Raw genomic sequence first — 20,085 nt, 5'->3', positions numbered from 1 at the left:
TAGGCCCTGACTTGTGCTCTTGCTGTGTGAAGAGCAACTGTGTGGCTTGGAAGAGGGAAGCAAGGATGTCATAGTGTCTTAACACATTTGTGTCTTAACACAAAACTGGCTCTTAGTCTCTGTTCCCAACTGAAGATTTCCTCCTAGACTTTCCTACCCTGCCTGGGCAGTGCCGAGATGGTACGTGGGTGATGGATGTCCTCTACTGGCTCCTGAGCTTCAGACCTTCCCTATGGCATGTTCATAGTGAAAATTAATGTTAAACTTGGAAAAGTTAAGAAAAATAATGGTTAGCCGGGCAGTGGTGGCGCGTGCCTTTAATCCCAGCGCTTGGGAGGCAGAGGTAGGCCAGCGTGATCTACAGAGTCCAGGACAGTCAAGGATACACACAGAGAGACCCTGTCTCAAAAAATCGAAAAAAAGAAAGAAAGAAAAAGAAAAAAGAACGGTTGTCTGGTACGGGGGATGGGTTGGTGAATAAAAGCACTTGCTATGATGATCCGAGTTCAGATCCTCAGAACCCAAATAAAGGCCAATCGTAGCTGGAGCATCCTGATGATAGGTGCTCTTAGGAGATCAGAGGTGGAGACAGGACAGTCCTGGAAGCTTGGGCCCACTAACCTGGCCCGTGCGATGGCAGACAGCAAAGGGGGCCTGCCTCACAAAAGCTGGAGTTTTTGAGATTGTAATCTGACCTCCACATATGTGCCATGGCATGTGTACCTGCCCGTGCTTGCATGGAGACACATGACGCACACATGCACGTACATATGCACTTACACTTCAAGAAACAAAAAGGAAACGATTTCCCTTTTTCTGTGTGTTTATACAGGTTCCACTGTGCCTAAGACTTATGGTGCCTCAAAGCCATTTGCAAAGCCTGCTGGCGCTGGCCTGCTACAGCCTTCAGGCGGAACACAGTCCAAAGTGGTGCCCATTGCCAGCCTAACCCCTTACCAGTCCAAGTGAGTTGTGGCGCAGGACAAGTGTGGGCTCCTTTTCAAATGATGTAGGAAGCTACTCTTACATACTCGTGTGTAAGGTCTTCCATTTTTGAAAACTTTGAGGTTAGAATTATTTACTGCTTAAAGAATTATATGGTAAAAAACAAACAAACAAAAAGAATTATATGGTAGGCTTACAAATAAAAACATATATATATTTGTGCTAATTCACATTTCATCTTATATAAATAGATGACTTTTGTCCAAAACTTGTTACTATGGTTTAATTTGGCTAAAATATTTTGTCCTATTGTATTAACCATATTAATATGCCCTAGACATGGATTTCTTTGATATCACTCTTTTACATTTAAAATTAATTAAAATAGGTTTTTTTTTGGTTTTGGGGGGTTTGTTTTGTTTTGGGGGGGGGGTTGTTTTTGGTTTTTAGAGACAGGGTTTCTCTGTGTAGCCTTCGCTGTCCTGGACTCCCTTTGTAGACCAGGCTGGCTTCAAACTCACAGCGATCCACCTGCCTCTGCCTCCCGAGTACTGGGATTAAAGGCGTGCGCCACCATGCCCGGTGCTTTGGGTGCTTTCTTTCAGTGGCCCATGAATGCCATGCTTTGTAGTCTTGGGTTTATATTTGGCATGCATTGGAAATGAGGCAGACGTTTGATAGAGATTGTGTCAGTTCCTGTAATTGAAAATAATGGCAAAATATAATTGCTGGTATAACTGCATTTTTTTTTCCTTGGAACCTTTCATTAAAAGGATATTGTTGCCTTGGTGATGTTTTTTGAGGAAGGGAAAGGGTTTATAAATTTACTTATTTGACAGGAGAATGAGTTAGTGTTAAACTACCTGGTATATTTTACTGTTTGCTTATTCTGTAAACTGTCAAGCTTGTATGTCATCTTGGGGTTTTAATTAGCTGGATTAAAATACAGCAAGCATCGACAGACAGCACCTGAGCAGAAAGTCCGTGGCAGGATGGCTTCCTGCTTATCTTTATTCCGACTAGGAACAACTCCAAACACTACTGTTATCTGTTTGGTTTTTAGGTGGACTATTTGTGCCCGTGTCACCAACAAAAGTCAGATCCGTACCTGGAGCAACACCCGAGGGGAGGGGAAGCTTTTCTCTATAGAACTTGTAGACGAAAGTGTGAGTATGCACCACGTGGAAAGCCGCTGGCCTTCTCGGCTCGGGGCTCAGCTCTGAGGCCCGTGACCTGGGACCTGTCAGGTGCCCAGAAAGACATTGGATTGTCACTGCAGCTCTCCTTCTGTTGGAGACTTTGGGTGCTATCTGGGGTATAGGGCATATCATATGGGGTATATCAGACAAAACGCTCCTAAGGGAAAGCATGTGTCACAGTAGAAGTTAGTGTGCTATAAGCGCTCTCACCGGCTGGAGAGGCTCACTTGAAACCCTGGGACGTGATCCCCGTTAAAGAGCAGGCATTTGCCTCCAGCAGAAGGCAGGCAGCAGCTACACAGCGTTACCTAGTTTGTGGGGATGGTGTCTGACCATATATACTTATTTTGCTTTATTTAATGCAAAATGTAAGGGCCAGAGAGACGACTCAGCAGTTAAAGAGCACTGCTCTTCTTCCAGAGGACCTGGGTTTGATTCCCAGCACCCCCTCCTGGCATCCTTTAGGCATCAGGCATTCAAGTAATGCACATATTCATGCCAGCAAACCACCCATACCATAAACAAAATGATACTGGTGAGCTCAAAACTTTAGCGCTTTTTCCTCCTCCTCCTCTTGTTATGGTGTTGCGTGGTAAGTGTCTTAACTGTGATGGCAGATTCACTATCAAAAACTAATTGCCTGCAGATTTTCTGGGTAAGGTTTCATCCATTTAGTTAACTTTCTTACCCATCTGTAACATATTGCCTGACAGAAAAGTAACAGTGAGATCAACTTGAAAGTCTGACGTGTTAGAACATTTTTGGCCACAGCTCCTGACTGCAAAGTAACCCGTCATTTAGGTTGCAGGCGTGGGGAAGACTGCTGAGTCATCGGCTTTCAGCACGCTTTCCGTGGGCTCTGAGCCTGTCGTTGAGGATCTAGAACTTTATGTTTTCGTTATTGGAATATTCAACTCTTCCTTTTAAAAATGTTTTGGGTAAAATTTAAAAATTACCCTAGTGTGTGTGCACACATACATGTGTAATGGCTAGAAAACAACTTGGTGGGGTGGCTGTCTTCACCTTTACGTGGGCTCCAGGCTTGAACTGGCGTGGCCACGTTTTCACGGAAGCCTTTATCAACCGAACCAACTTGCCAGCCTCCTTATTTTATACTTTAACTTGGATGGTTAAGTCGTAACTGTAGGCTCAGCTACCTGAACTTCTCTCGTTTTATCAAACCTGATAGCTTGAGTGCGTGGCTGTATGTGTGGGTTTCTGGAATGCCTAGAGCCCTCTGAGGGCCTCTTTAGACTTGTACTGTTGCTCCAGAGGTGCCATCTTCCAGGCAACATGGTCTGCTCTTGCTGTTCTGAGTGAGGGCCAGCAGCGCAGCTCTCACGTGCTCTCGCTTGTGTTCGCAGGGTGAAATCAGAGCTACTGCTTTCAATGAGCAGGTGGACAAATTCTTCCCCCTCATTCAAGTGAACAAGGTGAGACCGCGCGGCGTCAGCGCTGCCCCGCTCGCTGCACAGTGAGTTCCCGAGCACAGGCTGCATGGTGGGGAAGGGTTTGAAGGAGGGCCAGTGGTCCCTGACTCAGCCTCTTTTGCAGGTGTATTATTTCTCAAAAGGCACTCTGAAGATCGCAAACAAACAGTTCTCAGCTGTGAAAAATGACTATGAGATGACCTTCAATAATGAGACGTCTGTCCTTCCCTGTGAAGATGGACATCATTTACCCACAGTGCAGTTCGACTTCACGGGGATCAGTGACCTAGAGAGCAAGTCCAAAGACTCCCTTGTAGGTAGGACCATGGTTGAGGGCAGAGAGCAGTGGTTACGTGTCCAGCGTTTGGGTGCCCAGCTAGGATGCTTGCTGTTTGAGTTTTAAGTGGAGCCTTAATCTGGGCTGTTACAAATTGTTCTGTTTCAGACATAATTGGGATCTGCAAGAGCTATGAAGATTCCACTAAAATCACAGTGAAGTCTAACAACAGAGAAGTCTCTAAGAGAAATATCTATTTGATGGACATGTCAGGGAAAATGGTGACTGCAACTCTGTGGGGAGAAGATGTGAGTCCTTGCATTGACCGGAGTTCTCTGGGCAGCGCCCTTGTCTCTGAGCTGGGGGGCTTTGGTTCCAAAGGTCCAGAGTTGAGCTGCCGGGCAGTTATTTGAAATCCTTTACTTGTATGAGATGATCGACTATTTCAGCTTCCCCTGGTGGAGTGCTCCTTACTTGACCTCAGGAAGGTAGAGATAGATTAGTTTTCCTGGAAGTCCAGGGGGATTCTTGAGTGTGAGGCCTGCCTCTGCTGCGTCCACATACATGGGACTATATTCGCGCTACTCCTGGCTGTACATTCTTCCCGCCCGTGACGCTTGTGTGCATTTGCTTTGCAGGCCGACAAGTTTGATGGTTCTAGGCAGCCTGTGATGGCCATCAAGGGAGCTCGCGTTTCTGACTTTGGTGGGCGGAGCCTCTCTGTCCTGTCGTCTAGCACTCTCATTGTGAATCCTGACATCCCAGAGGCCTATAAGCTCCGTGGATGGTAGGTTTGGTGGACCTCAGCTAAGGGGTTGCCCTACTCAGGCCTCGGGAAGAGCTGCTTAGTGCTGCATGTGGGCTTCAGCGCAGCCAGTATGCCATTGCTCTCGAGTGGAGCGCTTCCTGGGTTTCTTGGAGGCATTATGCCTTCTGAGATGATGGCCTGAAAGCCCTTAAACTGACAAAGCCATGATCCTCTGATGGCAGAGAAAGCAATTAGAATGTAAGCACTGCATGCTGCCCTTGATTGATCCCACCGGAGCAGGTACAGCAAGGCTCTGGCAGCTCCGTGCTGAAGAACTGTGTGAGGGCGTCTTTCGCTCCTCAGTTTGAGCTGTGGGCAGCTGACCTGGCGGGGGGGGGGGGGGGGTATGTACTTTCTTACTCGGCTAAGTCTCTGAGCTGGTCGCATCTTGTGATGTGTGTTCGTGGGCTCTGATAAAGCCAGTGGGAACAATGGGCTTTTTGTTGTCTTTGCATTGTGATTCCCAAAGCACTCGGGGTGAGGAGAGCTGTTAGACTCTCCACGCCACACCCAGCTTTTTAAGGCGTTAAGCTGTGCCGTAGAAGAGCACTTCATCCCGAGAGTGGCGTGGAAGAACTGAGGTGGTCAAACAGAAGGCTTTACCTAGCCCAAGCACAAGTAAACTGTATAGCTGTAGTCACGGGGGGGCATGTATGACTTCCAGCTGTGTCTTAGAGTTTAGGGGACCCAAAAATATCTCGTATTTCATGCCCCTCGCTTTTGTTTTAACTCTGATATATGAACCAGTAACAATATATTTGAATAGTTTGATAGAACATCTGGCGTGTTTGTCACTTAAGCCATCCTCAGACATCCTCTACATCCGTTAAACAAACTGTGCTGATAGCTACCATGGCAGAGTTCCATAATAGTCTGATCAGAAACAACCATGGCATTTCTTTAATCCTTTTTGGGGGTGGGGGCTGATTTTCTTCCAGGCTCTGGTCAGGTTCATTGCATGCCCACATTAAGGTGTTCATATGTCACTGTCACTTACTGTGGCCATAGGAAACACAAACAGGCGTGTCTGCTCCCTTAACAAAATACCCTGTCATCAATGTAGGAGAAGTTGAGTGCACACACCCCACCCAGGCAAGGATTAGCGATGTTTAGATCTTGGCACTAACAGGATGGAATTTTTATTGCAAGAAGGGCTGCCTTGTCTCCTTGCTCTGCTGACTCCTGATGAGCTGTCTTTGGTGGCAAATGTCCACGTGAAGTTCTTGAAACCGTAAACTTGTGCGGCTAGTAATGGTGAAACAGATTTATGGGCCTTGTTGTCCTCTGACAGAGTGAGAAGGTGATTGTCTGCGGCCTAGGGCAGCCACTCTGTTGGGTGGTCTCTGTAGGGAGCCGGTCCTGTGTGTGGCTGGCATTAAATTACCTACGCCTCGGGTGGTTGATCTGGTTTTAATCTCAGGCTCGCTGCTCTCTGCCACTCACAGCATTCTTGCTACCTTCTCCCTGGCCTCTTTACCTTCAGATTAGCCAATAGATGGTCAAGAGATATAATCAATTCTTTTATAAACTGGTATAATCAATTTTAATAATAATTTTATATAAATGACTTTAACCTTCATATTTGCATACCTAGATTCCCACTGAGAATACACACCTCTAACTTGGCAGAGAACGCCTTCTGATGAAGTAGTGCATTGAGTTCCATAGCTGATTAGGCTTAAAGGATTTTCTCCCTTGAAAACATTTTTGGCTGATTCATTAAACAAAAATGTCCCTTTTCATCTGATTCATTTCGGTGATTGGGGTGAAGGCTTCAAGCCCGAGGGACTGTGCCAACGTTGCTTTCTGTTGCCGACTTCGTTCCTGGCTGTTAATATGCAGCCCGGTTGTTTATCTGACCTGGGGGTGGGGTGGGGTGGGATGGGGCGGGGTGGGGGGGGGGGGTGGGGTGGGGTACGTCAAAGCAAATGAGATTAGAAGAAAGTCATTGCATTTCTTGAGTGGACTAAGGTGTGCTGGGACCCAGGTGAGAGCTGGTGCCTGGTATATTCAAACAGCACGTTTAAGAAGGATGTAAAGTGTTCTTATCTTATCTCCTCCCTCCCCACCCCCCATTCTCCGTCTCCTGCCCCCCCCTCCATCCCCCCAGGTTCGACTCAGAAGGACAAGCCTTAGATGGTATTTCCATCTCTGACCTCAGAACTGGAGGAGCCACAGGGGGCAACACCAACTGGAAAACTCTGTATGAAGCTAAGTCGGAGAACTTGGGCCACGGCGACAAGGTGCCTTGGAGTGGGAATTGAGGAATTTTGATTTCTTTAACACAGAAACAAGCCGGGCGTGGTGGCACACGCCTTTAATCCCAGCACTCAGGAGGCAGAGGCAGGTGGATCGCTGTGAGTTCAAGGCCAGCAGGGCTACACAGAGAAACCCTGTCTTGAAAGACCAAAAAAACAAAAACAAAAAAGCACACACAGAAACATCATAGGGATATGTTTTTGTTTTGTTTTAATCTAAGGTGTGGGCTATGAGGCTGCTTCGCAGCAGGTGACTGTGATTTGCCTCTTGCTCTAGCAGGAGCACAGCTGCAGTTTCTGCGCGTCTCTGACATTTGGAATTCTGGAAACTTCTCAGAGGATGTAAATGCTAGAGGCCCGTGGATAGAAGGCTGGTCAATGGTGTGATGCTGATGGTTGCGGTTTGTTAAGTAGGTTGTGCACAAAGAAGAAACAAGAAGAAAAAAATTAGATCATCCTGATGTTATCTAGTGTTAGGGGTTAGAAGTGTGGGAGAAGTGGGGTGGAGAAGGCGAAGAACCCACAAAGTAGCAGATGCCGCTGCGCTCCTTTCTCCCTTCGCAGAGGCTTGAGTTTCCAAATTTGCTTTCAGGTGCCAGTTCGGGCCCACGCTCTTATCTGGGACTCAGCCGTGGCAGCCAGAGCCCTGCTCCAAGCGCCACACGGCTGCTCTTCACTGTCAGCGTCTCGCGGTCACAGCCGGGTGGAGGCTGTGTGTGCTCAGGGCTTACTGCAGCCTCCGGTGCAAAGCAGCAAGGGCGTGAAAACTTCCTGGATACTGAGGAAACGTGATGCCTGGGCTTTGCAGTGTGGTGTGAGCCGCCCTGAGGTCCATGTTGATTTGGGAGCAGCCTGTAATTGAGGCTGTTGAGCATCAGAGAGGTCGCAGGCCAAGAGCCGCTGCTGACCTGCTGAGGGCTGGCTCTGCCATTGACTTGAGTTGCAGCTTCCGTTTCTGTGTGTACTTAATGAACCTCTTCCTACCTTGGTCTAATCTGCGTTCTCTTGGATGTTTGAAACATTTACTGCTATTGTGCTCCTGAAATATCAGTCTCTGCTGTTCCTTTATTGTCATCATATACAATACAGGGTTTCCTCCTCCTGTCTCGTCACTGTGCACTCGATCCATCACTGTCATACACAGCAACTTCTAATGCTATTACGGGACGTCTTGAGAATTAAACACTGGCTAGATTCTGATTCTTTTGTCACCCAGTTGCTCTCTTAAACTAAAGATAGACAGTCTACAGGCAGAACTGAGCACACAGAACACCTGTCTGCCCTCAGACTTTTAAATCAGGTGTTGAGTCTGGATCTAACCTGGAAATACAGAGAAACTCTTCAGACATTCTCCTAAGATTTATTTCTCTACAGTTTTCTCTTTAAATTTTTAAAAGTTGTTTTTTTGTTTGTGGGTCGGGAGCCATGTGTTCGGATGCAGTGTGTGGGGATCCCGGGGACCAAACCCAAGTCAGCAGCAATTGCCTTCACCCCCAGCCAGCTTCTCAGCCTGAGCCAACATGTGTATGTGTGTTCTCCCTGCGTATGAATCAAATGAGTGACTGGTGCCCGTGGAGGTCAGAAAAGAGCATCAGTCCCCTGGAACTAGAGTTATGCATGGTTGTGAGCCACTATATGGGTACTGGGAAGTCTTGCATCTTCTGCTAAAGCAACCAGTGCTCTTAACCTCCAATCCATCTCTTCCCCCTTTCCACTGCCCCAGCCCACGCCCCGAGCCTTCTTATGAAGTCAGTTCTGTGGCGCTGAGGGTTAACCCAGCACCTTGTGCGTGCTGGGCAAAGCTTTTCTGCTGCGCTGCACCCCCAGCCCCACAGCTGTGTAACTGCATTAGCATAGCCTCTTTAAATGCCACACTGCTCTGCCCCTCTGGTCAGAACCGATGTGAGCCAGGCATAGTGGTGGCAAATGCCCTTAGTCCCCAAGTGGGTCTCTGTGCGTTTGATGCCAGCCTGGACTGTATAGAAAGTTCCAGGGCAGCCAGGGCTACGTAGTGAGAACTTGTTTCAAGGAGGTAAGGTGATAGCTTAGCTCTAAATTCAAGGTATACTGAATGTACCCCAAAACCAAAAGCTTCTGTGTGGGGTTCAAAACAGGTGTCTACCCTGCCATGGCTTAGGTCCTTGCTGGCTTCTTGCTAGGGATTCTCCATGTAGAGGATGGTAGTCTGGGTATTTTTTTTTTTTTTAAGATTTATTTATTATTTATACAGTATTCTGCCCACACGTGTGGGCACCAGATCTCATTACAGGTGGTTGTGAGCCACCATGTGGTTGCTGGGAATTGAACTCGGGACCTTCGGAAGAACAGGTGGTGCTCTTAACCTCTGAGCCATCTCTGCAGCCCAGTCTGGGTATTTTTGCGTTCTCTTGAACTTCATCCAGCCCAGCCTCTGAATCAGTCTGTTACTGACAGACTTTATTGGAGCACCTTCTACCTTCTGCCATCTCTAGGTTGTCTGCCCCACAGCAGCAGGCTGACTGACCGAGTGGCTCATTGGACCTGGGGCTTCTGGCTTGTTAAAGGAAAGGCTTAACTGGTCCCTGAAAATAGGGGTAGAAATCACTGTCATTGTGGAGAATTCTGTGCTTGGCCAGCAAGGTGACTTCAGCAAGTCAGACTCCTGTCACCCAGCCTGACAGCCTTGTCTTCAGACTCCAGGACTCACGTGGTGAAAGGAGGTCACCAACTCCCACAAGTTGTCCTCCGACCTGTACACACTGTGGTGTACATGTACACACATTAAAACACATCCACCCTGAATAAATACATGTGATTTTGAAAAGTGTTTTTAAAACATTATGTGCCGTCGAGACGGCTGAGCTGTTAAAGGCACTTTTCCTGCTGTCTTGGAAACGTGAGTTCCCTGACACCCACAGAGGAAGGAGACAGCTGACTCCTGACCTCCACATAGACGCCATGGCACGTGCTCACCTGCCTTCATATATCTGTGGACATCTTCCACACAGAAATACGTGTATACAACAAATAAAGACTATAAATGAAAAGGTTACGTGGCCAGGTTTGGTGGCAGCAGAGCAGTCACTGAGTTCAAGGCTCAGTGCTAGTTTGTTACCTCTGTGAGTTTACATGTAGCACGTGTGATTTCTGAAACCATAGAATGAAGGATTCTCCGTAATCACTCTGCGTGTGGGAAACAGAGCCCGCATGCACTTAGCATTTGCAAGGAAGGGAGTGTCGAGCGCCTCCTCCAGGCCCGAGTGTGGCTTGCTGACGCCGGTCCCTGTCATCCTTTTCTCCTTCAGGCGGACTACTTCAGCACCGTGGCGACGGTGGTGTTTCTTCGCAAAGAGAACTGTATGTACCAGGCCTGCCCAACCCAGGACTGCAATAAGAAAGTGATTGACCAGCAGAATGGGTTGTACCGCTGTGAGAAGTGTGACCGGGAATTTCCCAGTTTCAAATACCGCATGATCTTGTCGGTGAGTAGAGCGGCTGCGGAGCCTCTGGTGCTCACTGACTGACCTGGACAGGATGCGTGGGAGTGAGATGGTAGAACCCTGGTGGTTCATGGTGAGGACCTCAGAGAGAGTCCGGGCTGGGGAGCTTGCTGCTGCTCTGTAAATAAGGAAGCCAGGGCTTTGCTCTGCTGAACAGCAGTCATTCTCGCTGCGGAAAGCCATGTCTATGTCCAGGTGGTGCACTGAGCTGCCTTAGGTAATGGTAGCCTTCTGTGATGCTGTGTGGTCACAGTGTTGGTGGCACTTGCCTGCTAACTGTTGTGAAGACAAATTAATTTGAAATCACGTTTCCAGGGAACAGTAATTGTACTAATGCAGCAGTGTCTGTGTTATTTTTCTTGTGGATACTCAAGAAATTCTAGACAGTCAGCCTTAGTGGAGCTGCTGGCTTCAGAAAAATGTGCCAGAGTGTGGCTCTTGTTCTTTTACTCTGGTTTGGGTTGGGTTGGGTTGGGTTGGCTTGACAATTAGCAGTGTGTCCAAAGCCTTAAAGATGTTTCTATTTCTTGATGCAGTAGCCACCTACAGGGAATTTATTCTGAGGAGATAATCAGGGCTATTACAGCTGTGTGAAGTTGTTCACTCTGAAAAGTTGGGAGTCAGCTTAAACGACTCCTGCTTTGTTAGTTGCTCTCTTTTAGTGACTGGGCACTGAGAGAGCAGAAGACGATGAAGGCCTTAGAATTTACAGCTTCTCAGGCTGGCTGCAGCTCGGTGGACGGCACGCGTCTGCAATCCGAGTATTTAGGTGGAGACAGGAGGATCACACATTCAAAGTCCTCCTGAGCTACACAGCAAGTTCAGGGCCAGCTGGCTGGCTCGGCCTTCGTAAGACCTGGTCTCAAAAAAAATAAAAGTGCTGTGCAGGGGCTGGAGAGATGGCTCAGAGGTTGAGAGCACAGACTGCTCTTCCAGAGGTCCTGAGTTCAATTCCCAGCAACCACATAGTGGCTCACAACCATCTATACCCTCTAATGGCCTCTTCTAACATGCAGGTGTACATGCAGATAGAACACTCATATATATAAATTAAATAAATACATTTTTAAAATGCTGTGCGTGGTGGTGGTACACACCTTTAATCCCAGCACTTGGGAGGCAGAGGCAGGTGGGTCTCTGGTCTATAGAGCAAGTTCCAGGACAGCTAGGACTGCACAGAGTAACCCTGTCATTGAAAACCAAGATAGACGGATGGATACAGCAGTCAGTGCTAGCGTAAGGGCCTGCGTTGAGTCCTCATTGGGCGGGGGACAGGTGAGTCCTTGGGGCTCATTGACCTGGCCTCGCCAGCTCAGCAAGCTTTCCTGCCCTTGCATCGTTGTTTGTTTCTCTTGCTTGATAGATGTGGTAGCAGGCCGAAGGTCATTAACGCTGGCCTCTGAAACTAGCTGTGTTGCTCAGGGGGTGACTTAGCACCATTTCATGCAGCTCTTTAGTTTTAAAATGCCTGCCGTGGTCTTAAGAGACAGCTCAGTGGGTAAAATGCCTGCCGCCCGTGTATGGATACCTGAGTTCAGATCCCCAGCACCCAGGTAAAGTACCTCAGGCTCAGGCCTGGAGCTCACTGGGCAGCAGCCTAGTCAGCTGCTGAGCTCTGTTCACTTGGAGACCCCGTCTCAAAGGATAATGTGGAGAGTAACTGTGGAAGACACCGTGTCAGTCTCTGGCTTCCCAGTGTGTGCACATAACACAGCACACAGTGAGGAAAGAGTGGACAAATGTGAGACTGAGGCAGGAAGAGTCCAAGTTGGGCCGGTTTAGATTACACAATAAGACTTTGTTGGGGGGTTGTTTATTCATTTGTTTTTAAATAAAATAGCTGAGCATATGTCTGTAATCTTAGCACTTGATTTTGGATGGGGAGAGAGAGGCAGGAGGAGTTCAGGGCCAGCTGTGAGTGCATAGCAAGTGTAAGGGCAGACTGCGCTACATTATATGTTGTCTCAAAAAAACCCTAAAAGGGTGGTGTGTGTGTGTGTGTGTGTGTGTGTGTGTGTGTGTGTGTGTGTGTGTGTGTGTGTTCGTTCATAACTTTGGTGCAAAGCCTTTTAGCGGGAGCAGCTAACATGCTTGTGCATCCGCAGTTTAGTTGGCCCATCTCCTGAGGTCTGAAATCATATCTCTAGAAGACTGAGCTGGACCACATTTTAAACAATCTCCCATGGTACAGAGCTAACATAGCATCGCTTGCAGTCACTTGCTAGCCTAGTGGTCAAAACCACCTAAAGCACGGCCTGCTTTAAGTGTTGGGTGGCTTGCGTGATTTATCTGACGCTGAACTAAAACTGGGAAACAGGATGCCTGAGTCGGGATACTTCTTCCTATGAAGTCATTAAAGCAAAGCCCTGAAAGCCAAGGACTCTGTATTACTGGCAGTGCCTTCTTCCCTTGGGAGCATCTCTAAGGTAACCTTCCCTCCTCTGATGTCGCTTCCTTCTGTGATTTATTTGCTGAAATAATAGAGTGTTGTGATTTTTAGGTAAACATTGCAGACTTCCAAGAGAATCAGTGGGTGACGTGCTTCCAGGAGTCTGCGGAGGCTATCCTTGGACAGAACACCGCGTACCTTGGGGAACTGAAAGAAAAGGTTCGCTGTGTGTCCTTAGCCCTGTATAGTGCTCGTGTGGCTCCACCGAGCCGTGGAGTGCTTGCTTCTGTGGGTGTGCTCTGTGGGTTCTCACTGCCCTGAATGAGGGCATTCTGTATGCACCTAACATGAGGTAAGGCATTGGGGAACGTAAGATAGCATTACACAGAAGCACACACCGCCTTTGCCCCATCTCAGTTCTTTTTTTTTTTTTTTTTTTTTTTTTTTTTTTGGTTTTTCGAGACAGGGTCTCTCTGTGTAGCCTTGGCCATCCTGGACTCACTTTGTAGACCAGGGCTGGCCTCGAACTCACAGCGATCCGCCTGCCTCTGCCTCCCGAGTGCTGGGATTAAAGGCGTGCGCCACCACGCCCGGCTCCCCATCTCGGTTCTTTATACCAGAGTTGTGAACCTACAGTCACTCTAGGGCCATTTCTTCTGAAATGGTTCAAACTCCATGTGTGCTTTTTAACCTAATAAACACCTGTTACAATAAATTGTATCTGTTCATCCTAGGAAGCCAATAACTGACACAAAGAGACTAAAACGTGATTCAAAGCTGCAAGAACTACACCAGGCAAAATCCAAACTGTGACTAATTTAACAATAAACTAAACTAAACTACTCTAATCCTCATAACCTACATAATATCCCAAGCACTTGCCAATCTGGTCCTTCTCAGGCCGCTTCTCCCAACTCCCTCCGTCAACCCTCAACTCCCGGCTCCACCCCCTCTCCAGGAAGTCCTGCCTTCTACTCCCTGTCCTTCTGCTCAGCTGATTGGCTAAACAGCACTTTATTGACAATTGTTACATCCACTCAAGACACTCCTCCACAATTCTAATAATAAAAAAGTCCTTTACCTATACATTTATATTATTACACCAAAATACAATATACACAAGGACCACAAAACAGTCATTGTATTCATGTTTTACTCATAATGTTTTGCTGTCTTCAACCCCATCAGAGACTTGAGAAGGAATAAAATTAATTAAGTAAACAGGAAGTACAGGTTAACAGCTTCTAAAATGAAAAAATGACAGGGACACTTTGCTGCCTGAACAGTCATTCAAAACTCTAACATGTTGGAGCATCATCTTCAGCCTTCTGGCCCAAAATATGACAGACATATTTGTGAAGCAGGGACTATTGAGGACTTGCCTACCCTGACTTGGCAGAGTTTGGCTGTCAACTCCACCTGCATCCAAGCTTGCCCATTTCGGGCAAAATTCTGTCTGTGGCAGAAAACAAGGACATTTTTTTCCCAGTGGCTGGTTTGCCATGTCTGAAGCTATCTCCATAAGGAGGTTCCTCGATGCTCATTACCTTCTTTGAGGCAGGCTGGGTGTTGCCAGGAGTCAACCTGTCTCATTTTCAAAGAATCCTCAAAACAATTTAAAAAAAAAAATCTTTAAATGCCATATTCTGTAGGTCTCTGAGGTTTTTGAAGATCTTATGTAAATATTTTACCTTATCTGTCTATTGAACCTTAGGCATATATATTCTTGTGATAAAATTGAATAGTATCATTATACAAGATTTTATACCAACGAATTAAAAATAGCCTTGAGAGTAACAATTAAGGCCCTAAGTTGGAGAGTGGATTCACTAATCTGCCTTTGGTCCTACCATCCCTATATATTTCTATATCCTCAGAGAAAACTCCCGGAGTCCAATCTTGTTCTCTCTCTGAATAAGACCAATAATAACATAACCAATTCTCAATGAAAATAAACATCCAAAGCCCAAAACCGTACCCAGTCCCTCTTAAATGAAATGGGACATCTTTCTCTTTTTAAGGCTACTTCTGGCCGATTTGGAACAAATAATACCTATGTAGGGGCCCAAATAAAAGTGGGAAATGTTTAACAAGCTAGAGATAGCATTTGTGGTCCCGTCTCTAAATATTGGAAGTTTAGGGATCTTGGAGTATGTGCACATCCGGGTACTTGCTATTTCAGGTTATCACAGGAAGCAGCTTTGTTTTCAAAGGTCACTTTTCCTGCTGTGGTTATGGTTCCTGCCTGTTTTCCCAGCACTCAGGCTGAGGCAGGAGGATCACTCAGAGTTCCAGGCCAAGCTAGTATGCATAGTGAATTCAAGGCTAGCCTAGACTGCCTCCTAAGACTCTCTCTCAAAAATACATGTGTATAGTAAAAACATGAGTTGGGACCCTTGAGGTGGCGCTTGCTTGCATGCCTGGTAGCCCACGTTCCATGCCTGGAACCCATGTGATGGTAGAAGGAGAGAACCATCCCCCCCCTCCCGTTTGCCTTTTTATACACTAGATTTATTTAATGCAGAGAATAGATTAGGGTCTATGCCAAATGTAAGAACGGTACTTGCTGAGTTAAAACAAAGACTAGTTAGTAAAAGCCCAGTTTTCTAGGCATGGACGTTGGTGTCTCTGCAGTGTCCTTTCCCTCCGCTCGCTCCATGCCGGGTAGGCTCCTGTAAGGGCACAGAGTTTTTTTCATGTACTTTGTTACTCTTTCTGCCCTCACCCCCTTTTTAAATCATCCACGAGATCTCTGAAAGTAGTTCCAAGAAGTCTTTTCACACAGATAGCTGGGATTGACTTTTAAAGTGCACTATTGTCTTTTATCTGTTTTGCCCGGCCGTCTATTTTCATATCAGATTTGTGGGCTCCAGGTGGCCTTTCAGGATTTTTATGAGCTTATTATATTGAGTGTTCGTAGTGAGTGGGAACCTCCTACAGGACTCCCTCAGAGCCAGGCTGTACAGGGAGCACATCCATGCGTCCCTGCACTCTGAAGAGCAGTGGGGTCATTGTTAAGGTTTTGAAGGGTTAACACATTTATTTTGTTTATATGTTGAAAGTCTGAAGAATGACTTTTTTTCTCAAATAACATCTACAAAAAGAAGCCCGTGTAATAAAACTATTTTCATACTTGTGTGACCTGCAGGGGTCCTTAGCTTGCATGGACGGTTAATTTTAAGGTCCTGTGTTTTATGCCCTGGCAGTTTGAGGCAGGAGAAAGCCAAGTTAAAGGCCAACTTACGCCAGGCGTGTTGGCGCATGCCTTTAATCCCAGCACTCGGGAGGCAGAGGCAGGTGGATCACTGTGAGTTTCAGGCCAGCATGGTGTACAAAGTGAGTCCAGGACAGCCAAGGCTATACAGAGAAACCCTGTCTCGAAAACCAAAAAAAAAAAAAAAGGCCAGCTTAGTGAACATGGTCTCAAAAACAGAGAAGGGCTGAGTATCCCAGTGATATCACCCCACAATACCCCCAAAGAAAAAGCCAGCTTAAAAAAATAATGGGGCTGGAGAGATGGCTCAGAGGTTAATAGCACTGTCCACTCTTCCAGAGGGCCTGAGTCCAATTCCCAGCAACCACATGGTGGCTCACAGCCATCTATAATGAGATCTGATGCCCCCTTCTGGCCTGCAGGTGTACATGCGGGCAGAGCACTGTATAATAAATAAATATTTTTTTAAAAAATTAAGCTAGGCAGTCATGGTGCATACCTGTAATCCTAGGACTTGAAGACAAAGACAGTTGGATAACAGTTCAAGGCCAGCTTGGACTACAAAGTGAGTCCAGGACAGCCAGGGCTACACAGAGAAACCCTGTCTTAAAAAACAAGCAAACAAAAAATTACAATAAAGAAACCAAATCTGATCGCACTTAAGGAGTGTGGGAAGACAAAGGTGCTTTCTGTTTCTGGCCTTTTCCTGGGGCTGTCCACTCCACCGTCTCCTCTGCTGCATCAATAGCTGCAAATACAGAGGCCTGGACGATATGATAGCTTAGTTTTCTATGTAGGGCTCTGTCCATCCTTTTGCTTTCTTCTGAGCCAGGGTCTTACTCTGTAGCCCAGGCTGGCCAGTGTAGCCGAGGCTGGCTTCGTTCTCACAGTAATCGTTCCTGCCTTAGCCTCCAGATCACTGTGATTACAGACGTGGGCCACTGTGACTAGCTTCCCAATTATTTTAGTGTTGTTGGTTTTCTAAAACTAACTTTTTTTTTTTTTTTCAATTTGAGACAAATTCTTAATTATGTAGCCCTGGAACTCACAAATGCCCACCTGCCTCCCAGGTGCTGGGTTAAAGGCTGTGCCACCAGCCCAGCTCCCACTCTATTTTGAGTGTTTTTGCCTGCAGTGACATGTGTGACCACTTCCCTGCCTGGTGCCTGCGGAGGCCAGGAGAGGGCGTCAGATCCCTGGGACTGGAGTTACAGGTCGATGTGAGCCACCAGGTGGGTGCTAGGAAGGAGATGCTTGTCCTCAGCAAGAGCAGGCTGTGCTTCCAACATGTCTGCGGTCTCCTGCCTACTTCCTAGTGCATGCTGAGAGACACTGCGTCTCAGGTATCTTCTCCCATATTTTAGAAATGTGTTTCCTAAGAGTATTTTAAAATTTTTAGTTATGGTAAAATACACATAAAATGCCATTATATGTTGTTTTCCTGTTGGAACCATTTTGAAATACATATTGGCATTAGCCATATTCACGTTGTCAGGCTTCTCCGCTTCCCGACTCTAGGTTGCTTCCATTTTCCAGCCCTTGAAGCAACACTGCTCCGTTCCTCCCTTCCCTAGCACCAGGATCCTGCTTCTGCAAATTTAGTAAAGTTGTTCTTGGTGTCCACAAATTCAGCCAGCCTAGGGATCAGAAATTTTCAGGGAATAAATTGCACATTTAGTGACTATGTACATATTATTTTTCCTTATCATTGTTCATGAGCAGTCCGCGCAGTGCCCACATGGTGTTTATATTTGGTATTATAACTATCTAGAGCTGATCTACAGCGCCAGGAGGGTGTGCGTGGCTTCTGTGTAAACAACCATCTTACATAACGGACTTGATTCTCCTTGGAATTCAGTGTCATCTAGAGTGGGGTTCCCAGGCTAGTCCCCCACAAACACTGAAGGGAAAACAGTGCTCCTGTGTAATGTATTTTGATTTTTAATAAGATTCTACTTAAACCGTTTTATGTGATAAAACACCTACAAATGAGTTATTCCTAAGAAATTTCAGCCCATTGGGATGCGAGTTTCTCAGTCTCTTCAACAGTCTAATAGGAGTGTTGTCGTTACAGAATGAGCAGGCCTTTGAGGAGGTTTTCCAGAATGCCAACTTTCGATCTTTTATGTTCAGAATCAGAGTCAAGCTGGAGACCTTCAACGTAAGTAGGTTGCTGGGACAGAGGGCTGCAGTGAGGGATGCCGGCTGGCCGCCCGCAGCACCCATCATTGGGCGATGGCGGCTGGCCACCCGCAGCAGCCTTCAGTATTAGCATCAGGGAATCACACTCATAGAATCTGCCTGCATTGTGGTGCTGATGCGGGAGCCCGACTTAGGTTTGCTGTCTGTGGCCTTTTACAGCCGTAAGAGATTTTTGTTGTCTGGGTACTTTCAGAAAATGTGGTGTAGACTCTTACTTCCCACAGTTTAGGTTTTAAAAAATCATTAAACAAATACCACAGAAGTGCCTGGACAAGTCTTTGTTAGGCCTCTCATGTCATAGAGGTGCATAGTCACAGTAAGCAGCATGTGCTGGGCAGTCACCACCCTGGCTCCTGCCCAGTTCACAGCACCGTCTGTGTTGGCGCTGTTGCTCCAGCTTTACCGATGGGAAGATGGTGGTGTACAGGAAGATGTCTGCACCTAAAGCTGTGAGTGGCAGAACCCAAGGTCCAGCCCAGGCGGCCTGAGCCCTGCCCGTGCTTCTGAGCATCAGTACATCTAGGAATGACATGGAAACATGAAAGCCGCAGCTAGACTTGTGTGCCTCCAGGTGTCACCCAGGTCTGCCTGAGAGACACTGTTTAGTTCCTAGAGACAGGCTGAGTGTGAATTCTGCCTACTCCCCGTAGCCACGAAGCCTGCACATCCGGAGTTGTTATCATCAGCTCAGTGCCTGTGGGTGAGATGTTTCGGTTGTGTTAAATAAGCACTAGTGTGATGGTGTCAGAAAGCGGGGCTCATCTCTCTTCCTGGCATGGACAGCAGAGAGGTAGCCTCGCCCGCAGCTGGAGCAGAAGCCAGTCCCTGCTGCTACAGCAGCTTTCTGTTTAACCAACCACAGTTCGGCTTTTCTGGATGAAAGTGAGCTTTTAGGGGGAGTTACCTGTCTGCTCTAGGCTCCCACTGCCCAGACAGTAGAGATGGAGCCACACTGCAGAGTGTACTCCAGAAGGATGCTAGGTCTCACAGGGTGCCAAGCATGGAGAGAGCATCTGCGGAGCAGGGATCAGGCCACTGACCCATCTCCGGGAGTTCACAGCACTTTGAGAATTTCTTAACTCACTTCCCTTCTGCTGGATTCACTGAAGCAAAGACGGTTATCTCCATCACGCCGCGCCAGGTTCGGCCACTCATAAACAACTTTTCTCTTTTCCAAGGATGAATCTCGAATTAAGGCGACCGTGATGGACGTGAAGCCGGTGGACTACAGAGACTACAGCAGAAGGCTGATCACGAACATCAAGAAGAACATCTGATGGGAGCAGCCAGCACTGATGGCTGGAGCTGGAAAATGAAGACCGGGAACAGAATGGCTTTCTCCCTCCCTTGTGGCACAGTGCAGAGCCCCTAGGGGAGACCAGCAGCTTGACTAGGCCTCTTGGGACTCACTGATAGGCAAAAAAGAATGTGCTCAGAGGGCTGTGCGTAGGTTAAGAGCACTGCCTGCTCTTCCAGAGGTCCTGAGTTCGATTCCCAGCAACCACACAGAAGCTCACAACCATCTATAATGAGATCTGGTGCCCTCTTCTGGCATGCAAGCAGAACACTGAGTACATAATAAATAAATAAATAAATAAATAAATAAATAAATAAATAAATCTTTAAAAAGAAAAAAAAAAAGTGACTGGCCCTTCAGAGCCAGCTCTTAGCTGCAGGTAGCGTAGCAGCCGTCCCTTCTGTCGCCAGCTTTTGCCAGATTTACTAAGGTTTTGTTATCTTCAAACAGGAATTATGTCACAAGTAATTGACTCTATTCTGGATAATGAGGTAAATTATGTAACTTTGGGTTTGCTTTTCCAGTGGTGGCACCTTTATGTCTTGGGTTCCGGGGGGGGGGGGGTCTTTGGGGGCTGTATCTTTCCA

At 47.1% G+C, this 20,085-nt stretch overlaps 1 protein-coding gene across 1 annotated transcript in view; it reads left to right on the top strand.

Moving 5' to 3' along the window:
• The window catches only part of Rpa1 (replication protein A1), a 52,578-nt gene extending 33,073 nt beyond the window's left edge, over positions 1–19,505 (top strand). The window contains exons 7-17 of the mRNA XM_051157953.1: positions 833–965; positions 2,009–2,111; positions 3,509–3,577; positions 3,699–3,891; positions 4,020–4,159; positions 4,490–4,638; positions 6,770–6,902; positions 10,202–10,378; positions 12,897–13,004; positions 18,074–18,160; positions 19,380–19,505. Of these exons, the coding sequence (XP_051013910.1) occupies positions 833–965; positions 2,009–2,111; positions 3,509–3,577; positions 3,699–3,891; positions 4,020–4,159; positions 4,490–4,638; positions 6,770–6,902; positions 10,202–10,378; positions 12,897–13,004; positions 18,074–18,160; positions 19,380–19,478 (1,391 nt within the window). The 3' untranslated portion in view covers positions 19,479–19,505. The remainder of the gene's footprint in view (positions 1–832; positions 966–2,008; positions 2,112–3,508; positions 3,578–3,698; positions 3,892–4,019; positions 4,160–4,489; positions 4,639–6,769; positions 6,903–10,201; positions 10,379–12,896; positions 13,005–18,073; positions 18,161–19,379) is intronic.
• The last annotated feature ends 580 nt before the right edge of the window (positions 19,506–20,085 follow it).

The sequence above is a fragment of the Acomys russatus genome, chromosome 16 (assembly GCF_903995435.1).
Source record: "Acomys russatus chromosome 16, mAcoRus1.1, whole genome shotgun sequence".
Taxonomy (NCBI): Eukaryota; Metazoa; Chordata; class Mammalia; order Rodentia; family Muridae; genus Acomys; species Acomys russatus.
Note: the sequence above shows the minus strand (reverse complement) of the source record. Positions and strands in the feature narration are given on the sequence as shown.